Source organism: Lampris incognitus, chromosome 18 (assembly GCF_029633865.1).
Source record: "Lampris incognitus isolate fLamInc1 chromosome 18, fLamInc1.hap2, whole genome shotgun sequence".
Lineage (NCBI taxonomy): Eukaryota > Metazoa > Chordata > Actinopteri > Lampriformes > Lampridae > Lampris > Lampris incognitus.
In genome coordinates, this window is record NC_079228.1 from 23542970 (window position 1) to 23555069 (window position 12100).

A 12100-nucleotide genomic window follows, 5' to 3' on the forward strand; every position below is an offset into this window, starting at 1 on the left:
GCTGGAATAATTTTAAGCAGAACAGAAGATTTTGGAATTTAGATATGAAAGGAGAAGATTTGCGGTGAAAACAAGGTAGAGTACTAGGTTGATGTAACACGAAGATGAAATATGAATCCATAAAATAGACATTTTTAAAAAAAAATTTGAACAAAAGCAGTCTATTTGGCATGGTAGGTCTTACCATCATCATAACATGCAGGTCTCCCATGTCATGAACTCCAGTCTTACAGAGGATGATTACTGTACCTGTGGCATCCAGGCCTCTCCTGCCCGCTCTACCAGCCATCTGAATATACTCACCTGAGACAGAGAGAGAAACACACATCAAAAGACAGTGAAACAAGTTCAGTTGAGTACTCACTGCCCTGATCAGGGCAGTGAGTACTCAAGCAAAAATGTCCAACCATTTTCTCTGCTTGTCTTTTTATTCCTACTGTTGTTTATATTTTAGTGCAGAACACCATAATGCAGGCTTTCCTATTTATAAGATACGATACAACTTTATTGTCAGATTCCACTGAAATTCATTTTGCATGCCTAGGCAGTTCCTTTTGAGAGATTAACACTCAAATTACACATACAGTTACGCATGCGACACCTACAGATGTATCTACATATCAAACAGTCACGACAAACATACATATCACATTATATCCTCTGGATTCAGATCTCAGGTTTAGCGACAGGATAGACTGATGTATAAAAGAATTCTTCAGCCTGTTGTGTTTAAACTGAGGGACTCTAAATCGCCTATTAGAGGGCAGAGGTTGGTATTCTCCATTTAAAACATGCAAGAAGACAGAAGAGATGTTGTTAGCAAGTCTGAGCATGCTTTTGTTGTGAGTTGCCTGAAAGGAGCGTGCCACATGTTGACCAATAATCTTCGCACAGATTTGGACTTGATCGCATGGTTTAGTTTTAAGTTTCACAGATGGGCGGCTGAGCCAGGCCATACTGCAGTACACCATGACACTGAATGACTGATTTAAAAAAATACAGAAAAATAATCTGGCTACTGGCTCTAAAAGATCTGAGTTTATGAAGAAAGTAAATACGCTGCTGTATGTTCTTACAAATAAATTCGATGAGAAGTCCGTGATAGGGTGGCATCTATCATGACACCCAGGTATATTTGTATGAACAGACTTGTTTAATTTCTATGTTGTGAATTGTCATTGGAAGCAGCTGACAATGAGGAGGAATGCCAAAAATCATTTCCTCTGTCTTATTAGTGTTGACATCGACAATAAGAGAATTGTTCTTATAACATTTGATTAGCCACACTGGTACAGTCTGGGCTCATTGCTGACAGTCAGCATAATAAGGTGGACTCATCAGAGTATTTTTAAAGAAACTGGTTGGAGTTTTCGGGTAGTGTAGCGGTCTATTCCGTTGCCTACCAACAAGGGCTTTCCTTGAGTTGGTATGCTGGAAGTAGATCTACACATTTCTCAGGGTTGTCAACGGAGTCAAAAAGGGAGAGGAAGCGATTTAGATCATTTGCAAACACAAGTTCATTGTCCGTCACAATAGGTTTGTTTGAAGATAACATCCCTGTCATCCTCTTCATGCTGTCCAAGATTCTTTTGCGGTTGTTTGCTTTAAAGGTCTCCTCCAGACGCTGTCTCTGCACCTGTTTGGCCTCTCCGAGTTTCTTCTTTAAGTCCTTTTCCAGCTGTTTGAGTTTGACAAAGTCTTTATTTTTAAATGTTATTTTCCTGGTGTTGATATTCCTTTTGATGTCTTTAGTCACAATTTATCATTTGGGTAGCTCTTTATCCTTCTGATAGGAATAACCAGCTGTACACAACAGTTAATATAGTCACTAGTTACAGTGGTGGTTTCATCTAGAGAACGATTATGAAACATTTCCCAGATTGTGTCTCTTACATTAAACTGACAGCACTAAAGATCGTTTGTATATATACAGATCCCACCACCTTTGCGTTTCCCTGAGTTGGCATCTCTGTTGGCACACACCAGAGTGAAACCCCTTATCTCAAGGAGAGAGACTGGCATGTCCGGTTTAAGTCAGCTCTCAGTACAGCGCAGTAAAGATGCTTCACGGAATTCAAAACAGTACGTTGCATAAGCTTGGATCTCATCCACCTTGTTGTTCAAAGATCATAGTTTGCTGAGGATGATAGATGGGAGGGGTGGTCTGGTGTACCTTCTTCGCAAGTGGTTACGGATCCAACCCCTCCTCCCCCATTTCCTTCGCCTGACTGTCCTTCTCAGCTCGGGGGAGAGGCTATTCAAAATCATCAGGGATATTCGGTGCTTTTTGTCCTCTGGGGTCAACATAAAATGTAACTCCAGCAGTCTACCGGCTGTAGAAGAGTGAGTCGGGACTCCCGGTTGTACCTGTCCATATTGGTACCCAGGTGTGTTGTTGTTTGTATGTAGGGCAGTGGCCAAAGTCTCAAAAGGGCAACAATCCCCAGCCGAATCGGTGTAATCCACATATAATTCATTTTACACACCACACAGTCATCTTGGACAGATGGCAACAAAATTAACAACAATTAAAACAATTACGACATATAGTGGGACATTATAGTAGGACTTAAACGGAGCTAGGCCGACACATTTCGCAGTCAAGCAGTGCACCGGAAGTGAGCCTTGCCATCCTGTCAGAGAGTTTGCTGTAAGCCAACTAACCGGGTCTGCATATGTTATGGCAGACAGCACGTGGAACCAGCGACCGCAATTCAAACAGTCCATTCATAGTAAACAGTTAAACTCTTGCTACACAAGGAGCTCCTAATCAACAGCACATAAACATATTGTCTTTACACGGTCTGAGAAGCACATAAAGCCCCCAAGATTTTAATTTTACATGAGGTGAATTTGTATTGTTGTCACTACTTTGGCTGGGAAGGAGATGAGAAAAAAGGGGTTGAGAGGGTGTGGACAGTGCAAGATAGTGTGACTGAATGACTGAACTAATGCAAGAAAGGCAAAAGTGTGTGACTAAGGGAATTAAAGAAATAAAAGAAGAAAGAGAGAGAGAAGAAAAAGGGTACCGGGCAGCAGATTTCTAAAGCCGGTTCCATCGTGCTTCCTAATGCTGTCGAAAACCACGGTTCTTGTGGGCATGTTCACTCCCATAGCAAAAGTCTCAGTGGCAAATAGCACCTAAGAGAGGAGATATGATGCAGACAATAGCTGAGACGACAGCTGAATCAAATTATTGTATTATGTTTGATTCAGACTACTTGGAGTGCCATATTGGGGGGGGGGGGGTTGCCATATAGGAGCATTACAGTGAGCATAAAAAAAGAACTGGCAACCTTTCTGTTGCTCCGCAGAAGGCAAAACAAATGCCACAAATGATTCAGAGCCTCTGCTGAGAGACATGGCACTAGATGTGATTCAGAAAGCAAGCAACAAAAGTGTCAACACCCAGTTTTGGCTATGACAAATGCTGCATTCGCCATTTTTTGTTTGTTTCTTTCATTGAATCAACAAGACTCACTTTCACCAGCCCTCGTGAGAAAAGCATCTCAATAACTTCTTTTAGAATTGGCAGGATGCCGCTATGATGAACCGCTATTCCCCTCTTCAGCAGGTCCCTCATCAGCAGGATCTAAGAGAGGAGGATACCAAACAGTTATTAATGTAGCCTGGCCGTACCTGGCTAGTCCACCCACTTCCAGCATGTCTAGTATTAATTTGGACTTACCATCCACCTGCTTCTGTCATAATTCAAAAGAGAGCTTTAATAGAAAAAAAGAGGATATCCTGGTTATTCCACGCTAGCGGTGAAGCCTCATTACCTGGAGCAGTTGTTAAAACTAGCAAGGATTAAAGTGGGTTATAAAAATGAAATTATTCTACTGCAAACCCATCTTCTGCAATGCTTAAAAACATTCACCACCCTCATCTGAGAGACAAACTGTGCGGTCTTTCCCTTAGCATAGCATAGCTTTAGTGGGGCCAGCCCCCTCACAAAGATAACCTTCCACCCTGTCAAAGGACATTGGGTAAAAAAGGTCAACAAAATGTAGGCTTATGAATAGGAAACTATTTATGATAACGATAGGAATAGTAAATAATAGCTAATAGTAAGTGTTGCTAATGTTGTAACCATTCCTTTAATTGAATATTGATGCATGGCGCACACACTACAGTTGAGACAAGCACACCACCAACATGTGAAAAAAAGCACAGGTAGCAAACCAAAGCAATCAAAACTATAAGAGTGCACTCATTAGAGTGCAGATCTCCACCAGGCCTATTTCTCCTTCTCCAGTGCTCGGACTTGGCGACAAACCACCCCTTTTTTTGCCTACCAGGACAAGGGAAAATATGGAGGCACTGCATGCATATCTTCCCTTCTCCTGTGCTTGGACTTAAACAAAAAAACAGCTGAGGAGTTAGCACTCAATTGTGGTATAAAAGAGGTTTTTCAAAGGTTTTGAATTACCACAACCACGAGAGGTCCTTGATCACACAGTCATAACTGCACAAAAGTTATTAGGCTGACAGGCCCAGTAGTATGGGAGATTAGCATCGGATAGATACATGCACACACAGACAGAAAAAACAGTGTTTTTCCTGCCTTTATAAAACTTTTGCTCAGCGCCCAATTTGATTGAATGGGAAATATGGAAAAAAAATAATTTTAATATGCAGAGCTCAAGCTAAAAATTCTACCCAATAAAAACGCTTTGCCTGTCAGTCTGTGGATGTGCAGCTTCCTAGGCGGACTCTCACAGGAATGTGACTGAGTGAGTCTAATAGGAACTTGCACTTTTCAAAAAGAAAAGGATTGCTATGCGACCATTTTGGTCTAACCCTGTCTTCATTTTCATAATAAAATAAAGCTGAGTAAACGGTTTACACTTGTGCATGCGTGCCACATTTACGGTTGACTCTAATTGGGCAGGAACAAGAATAAACAACACTTCCTGTTTTGACTGCAACCTAGAGGAAGTTGTTCCTTTATAACTTCAGCATTTTTTGGATTATCAAAATTCTTGTAATAACTTTTGATCATGTCTCCACCTGATCTGAGTCAACCATACATGTGTGTCGTGCATGCGCGAGCGTAAATGGTTTGCCCAGCTTTATCATGTTATGAAACTAAAGACTGATGTTAATATTTTTGGTTCACCCAGTGTTCCTCTCCAATTCTCCTGTGCTGAGATCAGCAGTGAATGATTTGCTGACTTGTGAAATATGATCGACTTGTTGATTACTTTCAAGACTTATACTCGAATACATATAATTGTTTTTTGTTTTTTTTAAACATTATTTTTTTGGCATTTTTCACCTTTATTTGATAGCGATAGTAGAGGGGGGCAGGAAAGGCAGGGAGAGAGAGGGGATGACATGCAGCAAAGGGCCCGAGCCGGATTTGAACCAAGGCTACTGCGGTAAGGACTCAGCCTAAGTGGTACGCGCTCTATCAGATGAGCCACCGGGGTGCCCTAATACATATAATGTTTTGACACTGTCACTGCCCAATCTAAGTCATCTGTGCACATGCACGACACATCTAGATCAGGCAGTGACAGACAGCAGTGTTGGTCATGCGAGCTAGATAGTGAATGAAGAGGGAGTGGCGGTAGCGAGAGCAAATGTTTTCAAAGGTTCTGAATAACGGCAAACACAAGAGTTTCCTGATCATTCACTCCTAACTGTGCACAAAAAACATTAGGCTGATAGGTCCAGTGGTATGTGAGATTAGCTGCGGACAGACACACAAACACATGAAACCAAACGCAACATCCTCCTCGGCTACTGCCTGGTGGAGATAAATAACCGTTTTTCACACAAACTTCCAAGAAAAACAGCTGCTGCAAAAACGGTGGAGGCTGCCAGCTCCTCTGAAAGCATAGAGCATCTGGAAGCATCAATCAGACTGAGTCAGCAGTTTCATCCCTGACCCTGACAGATGCCCCTCTGCAACAAGCACAAATGAGTGCAGGTACTGAAATATTTAATCAATATTACATTGCGTTAAATTTTCTCATATTGTAATTGTGTGAGAATTTTTTTGTTGCAGTTTAAATTTATCATTTTATGTAAACAACCATCTAGCTGTGCATCTATTACAAAACATTAGCGACGCATCGATTGCAATTTTCTTGGCCGATTCCGATTTTTCGAAAGTGGGACCTGCCGATTCTGATTTTGGCTGGTTCCAGTTTTTTTTTCTTTCCTAAGAACTATAATTGACAGCATACCCAAACATTTTTGTAACTTTTCTTTAATGGAAATTTCAGTTATATGGTCATAATAAAACATTAACTATTGAATAACTTTTGCATTTTCTCCAAAACTGCACCAGATCACAGGACCTTCTCTTGCCACCCGTCCCTTATAATATGGGTTCGTCCTGTATTGGAAAAGAAAATGCTGCATCCTGTATCATCCTACATGTCGTTTCATATATACACTAGCTCTTCAAAGTGCTGAGAATTACATAACATAGAGTAAAATCAAACCAGTTAAACAAGTGGAGTGCGAGAAGCTTAATTTCAGTGGTGAGCTACAGATTGACAAGCTGTGTGAGATTGCGCATCAGCGTCATGCTGTCATTGTTGCCATTAGGCCTAACTGAGTGGTTGCCTTGTACAGTTAAAAATAGTATAGTGCTCCAGGTTACTGGACAGAGCTTTTTTGTAAGAATAAAATCTAACATGTTTTACTTTCCCAAAGTAAACAATGGTTTTCAACATGTTTTAGCGTGTATGTGTGTGGCTGTGACGTTACCAATCTGTGCCGCTGTGTGCGCGATGTGTACCATTGTGCGGCACATGCATGTAAATTTGACCGGCACCGAATCGGATATATCTGAGACTAACCGGCCGATCACTGGTCATGGCTGATCAAGCTGAAAATTGCCCGATTCTGGTCAAAGGCCAATTGATCGGTGCATCTCTATAAAACAGTAACACCAGATTTGTACCTAAGACGTCACTCGCCACAGCACCTCCCCGTTATGGCACCTATAACTTTGCAGAGCTTTCCACTCCACCAAAAAAACAAAAAAAATCCATGGATATACCACTGACATAAATCTAGGGACTCTTTAGGGTATCTCTCTGTAGCTGGAGCACTCCTTACCTGGGGCAGCTGTCGGTCTCCTCCTCTGAGGCGACTCAGGCTCTTCTGAAAGAAGGAGTGAATCTCTGCCTTCTCCACGGAGCTGGTCAGGTCCATGGAGGCCAATGAACGGGCGTTCTCGTCACAGCGTGTCCGGGAGAAAGTGAAAGCCACCACAGGCAACTGCTGCCGGGCAGACAGGAAGTGGAGGAGAGCAAGCCACACTGATCTGTCCTGGGGAGTGAAGAGGTGAGAGGTATGATGATGAGAGAATGGAGGAAACAAAGCTTAAAGTGATACTGACATCAAAATCTGAAAATTCCTATTGATAGGCTATGTTCCGAGTGGGAATGTGACCATGGAGAAATTCAGTGGCCAAAACAGCGCGTTTGCGGCCACTCGAGAGAGATCTGTGATTGACTGTAGATGGTATCCAATGTCAAATTGTGCCGGTGGCTACGTAGACGCCAGTCAATTTGCATGTAGGGTGTGTCCGTAGTGAAATGCTATAAAACCACTGCGAAACCGTTCTTTCACCCCCTCCTGCTAGCTACTTGGCTCGAGTTTGTGCTATTTTGCTGAGACTTTATTATCGATCTTGCTACGACTTATTGCTATCTATCTATCTATCTATCTATCTATCTATCTATCTATCTATCTATCTATCTATCTATCTATCTATCTATTTATCTAAATATCTATCTATCTAACAGTTATTTGTATCACCGAATCCTCCTCCTCGAAACTGTAATCCTCACAGAGGATCTCCCTCTTGCTCTCGTTATCTGACATTTTTTGTAAATAACAAGTGACGAGTGGTACCGAGCCCCACTCACTCAGGAAGACAGTAGCCAATAGCTTTGGATTCTTAAAACCACACCTATTTTCGGTTGTGATTCAAATTCCCAATGTTAAAAAATGTGTTCAGAAAGGGCATGTCAGTCTCTCTTTAAGACCCAGAAAGTTGAATAGGTTCATCTGGACATAACGTTTAGTGAGAGAAACGTTTCATCATTCATCTAAGTGACTCTGTCTGTCTCAGCTGACCACAAGTATTCCCACCTTATAAACAGCACAGTTGCATAACGACCGGAACCGGCAATTGGTTTCATTTGCAAAATGCTGTGATCATTAATTATAGTTAAAATGGCCACATGTACTATTCACAGCCGATTTGAGAATAGTTGCAATCACAGCATTGTATGTTTTGCGACAGTGGTGCATCCCCCCATTCAGGGATGATGGTTGTTCCCTCTTGACATAGATGGTGTCTTTGACTCCCTGTTCAAACCAGCATTCCTCCTTATCAACAATGTGCACATCCTCATCCTTGAAAGAGTGGCCACTGGCCTGTAGATGGGTGTAGACTGTGAAGTCCTGGCCTGACGAGGTAGATCTTCTACATTGTGCCATTCTCTTCCCCAGAGTCTGTTTGGTTTCCCCGATGTACAATTAAGGCACTCCTCCCAGCACTTAACAGCGTACACCATATTGCTCTGTTTGTGCCAGGGGACCCAATCTGGGGGTGGACCAATTTCTGGCACAGTGTGTTTTGGGGTTTGAAAGCAATTGAGATGCAATGTTTAGAAAATATGCATCTCAACTGTTCCGACACTCCCGCCACATACAGAATCACCACTGGTTTACAGACAGCTTTTGTCCTTCTCCTCTCTTTGATCGGCTGGTGCACTGTTTGGGTGTCTTCCTGGCTTTAACAAATGCCCAGTTAGGATAACCACACTTAACCAGGGCCTGTGGGATTTCTCCCCTTCTGCAGCCGCTGTGTCGGTGGGAACATTGTCAGCTCGGTGGTACAGCGTCCTGATGACTCCTGGTTTGTCCTCCAGTGGATGATGAAAGTCAAACTGGTAAACCGATTCATGTTACCATAAGTGAGAGAGAGGAAGTGTGATAAAGCAAATTTGTTCTTCACATCATCATGACAAATATCTATATCCCAACCCCAGCGTTATGACTGTGTCATTGGATTTACTCCTGTACCCTTCTTTTCCTTTCTAATGTAACCTTGTTTGTGTTTATTCTTTATCCTGATATTGAAGGACTTTGTATTAGAGAACTACTTCACATCTAAAAATCATTATTAAAACAGCCAAAATTGGGATCACAAATTTCCTACCCTGACCCACTCCGCAGATATAGTATTTACATATGCTACTTCCATCTGTACCATCAGATATTGCAATAAACCAATAATACACTTAGACATCTACTCTGTAAATCTGCCAGACTAATGCAATTATCTTGAGACACACATGCACACCCTGCATGTATTTTCCTGCAGTAGGCAATATTTCTATGACATTTTATAGAAGGAAAATTGGCTTTTGACCATGAGAAATATTTCTTGCCAATATGACTCTGCTTTAGCACAGTGAAGAATTTGTTTCTTATGCGGTCATCATTTATTTCTATTTTATTTTATTTTATGTTAATCTACATCAAAATCCTATTCTTTGATGCTGCAATGAGCCACTTGGTGATTTTTGAAGTCCATTTTATCTCCCTTTTAATCTGGAAAAATTATAATTTCCAAATGAACTGATTCAACTTTCTGGGATTTCCTTACCTGGATCATTGAACATGCACGAAGACAACGATAAAGACCAAAATGTTTGAAGAAAATAACAGGTGATCAAGAGAAAGAGCTGTTGAATGTTGAGGGGACAGGGAAATACCTGACTGGCTGACGTGTTCTGTGACGTGTTTTTGGTGCCGAAAGTTTGGGCGTGCTTGCTCGTACGCTCCTTTTTGGCTTCGACAGCCGAATAGTATCTGGAGGAGAATGACACAAGCACAACTACCTCCATCAGAATTACCTCACAGGTCTTGGTCAATAACTGTAGGAGTAATAACCATACACACCATTGTCACACAGTCATTTGCAACATGCAGATACTGATCAGTTAAATGTGTACGTTATACCCTTTTGTGAGGAAGTTGTTGTTAGCGTCCAGCAGGAGGAACATCTCTTTCTGAGTCTTAGTGCTGTTTCCTGTGTACAGATGGTGCTCCAAAGGCACCGGTCTCTTCAGGGTGCTGATCACATAGATGTGCCTTTTCTTAATACGACTGGAGAAAGGAAGAAGAGGGGCAGGAAGAAATAACAACCTCTCAAACAGGATCAAAAAACAAAACTCCAAACATTTATGGTTGTCTTTGGTCAAATTTCACCTGTTACATTGTACTACAAGGCTGTAACATGTATAGAGGAACTACATTGCAGGCTATTGGGCTGTCAGAGGTGGCAGGGTTCATCTACTGCTTACAGAGGCCATCCTGTAAGCAGAACAACCAAGGTTCAAGTCCTACAAAAACCAATGTTGCCACCATCAACAGCGAAGTGTGCAGTCAAATGTCCTTAGCAGACGTCACGGACAAGCCTAGCTAAATCAATGAGAGTCACTCTTGAGTGTGAGCATCATCTTAACGCCATAAACTATAATTGTATCTTTGACAATCAAATGAAATCTAAACGGCAGATTATAACTACTGCCATAGCAAAATCTTACTTTTCGCCATGACAGATTCACTAAAATTTTTCAGCACAGCAGACATCAGTGTGGAGCACATACCCGATCCATTCGCTGAACTCCACAGCATTTGGCACGGTGGCACTGAGCAGAATGATGCTGACGTGTTCAGGGAGCATGATCAAAACCTCCTCCCACACCACCCCTCTCTGACAGGGAAAAAGTCGAAAGGATCAAATCAGTTAAAATGGAGCATTTTGAAGTAGTCAAGCCCTTGTTTTTATTTAATGTTAATTTAACCAGAAAATCCCACTGGAATCAAAACCTCTTTCTCTTGGGGGGGCATGGCTGATGAAGTGGGATGAAGATGCATGAAAAACTTGCTGGCAGACAACAAAGAGCAGCGTAAAAAGGTAAAATACATTTGGCATATGAACAGCCAGTGTTCCAATAATAAACCAGCTGGCTTATGGGCCAAACCTAAATAAATCTTTCCTGACCTCAGCATCGTTGATGTAGTGAACCTCATCGAAGATGACCCACTCCAAGTCTCTAATGACCTCTGAGCCATTGTAAAGCATAGACCTGAGAAAGAAGAAAGAGTAGAAATCTGCCAGCTTGTCAAATGTTTACAAAAAAATCTAAACTGGTTCAAGTAGCCAGTTTCTCCTCAATGTATTTGTACGGAAATTCTTGTTTAACTGTCCTATCTTTTATCTTTATAAAGTTTGTGCTACGCTTAAGGGTAGTGGTCACTTCCCCAAGATAAATGGCAGGGAGGCACAATGTTGTTTTCAGCTGAAGGTTTTTTTTTTTCTCCATTGAATAAAAGGGATGCATGCAGGTACCTGAGAATCTCAGTGGTCATGATGAGACATGAAGCTTCAGGTCTGAGCTGCACATCACCTGTCAAGAGCCCAACATCCCCAAAGGTGTTTTTGAAGTCTCTAAACTTCTGATTGGAAAGGGCCTTGATGGGAGAGGTATAGATGGTCCTTTCAGAGTACAGAATATGAAAGAGTTAAAGTGGCCCAATAGTTTGGGAAATCAATGGCAGATACACAATACAAAGGATAAATGATCAGTCATTAACTACTAAACAGGGATAAATAATAAAAGGATAGGTAAACTTTTAACCCAGATCTCACTAAAAATTGTTGGGCATTTAGACATAAACATAAAATAAATTAAGGTATATGTGAGTTTACTGTCATCCTCCAGAATAAGGAGATACTTCGTAGTTTTTAAGGCTTAAAAATCCCCTTTTGGACAATATTAAAACTAAGCAAGAAGATTCAGCAAGTGGTAAGTTTCTAAAAGTTGAAGTGATCAGTAAGGTTTTTGTCTGCATGTCTCTAAATGATGCCTGACAAGGTTTTAATGAGGTCTGAATTTAAAGAGTCAACCCACCCTTAAAAAAGTATACCGTGTCGGATTTTCACCTCAATCGAGCTTATATTTGACCCTTTTGGATGTCATCATAGGCTTGTGTATATCCATATATAATTTCCAACTGGTTTGTTAACATGGTCTTTATTTAGCTCTCTGGT

At 41.4% G+C, this 12100-nt stretch overlaps 1 protein-coding gene across 1 annotated transcript in view; it reads right to left on the reverse strand.

The window, feature by feature from the left end:
• The window catches only part of skic2 (SKI2 subunit of superkiller complex), a 40075-nt gene that overhangs the window by 17377 nt on the left and 10598 nt on the right, over positions 1-12100 (reverse strand). The window contains exons 11-19 of the mRNA XM_056298455.1: positions 11399-11545; positions 11051-11135; positions 10653-10759; positions 10003-10149; positions 9756-9852; positions 7081-7293; positions 3482-3592; positions 3030-3141; positions 185-303 (exon numbers count right to left, since the gene is read on the reverse strand). Coding sequence (XP_056154430.1) covers positions 185-303; positions 3030-3141; positions 3482-3592; positions 7081-7293; positions 9756-9852; positions 10003-10149; positions 10653-10759; positions 11051-11135; positions 11399-11545 — 1138 coding nt within the window. The remainder of the gene's footprint in view (positions 1-184; positions 304-3029; positions 3142-3481; positions 3593-7080; positions 7294-9755; positions 9853-10002; positions 10150-10652; positions 10760-11050; positions 11136-11398; positions 11546-12100) is intronic.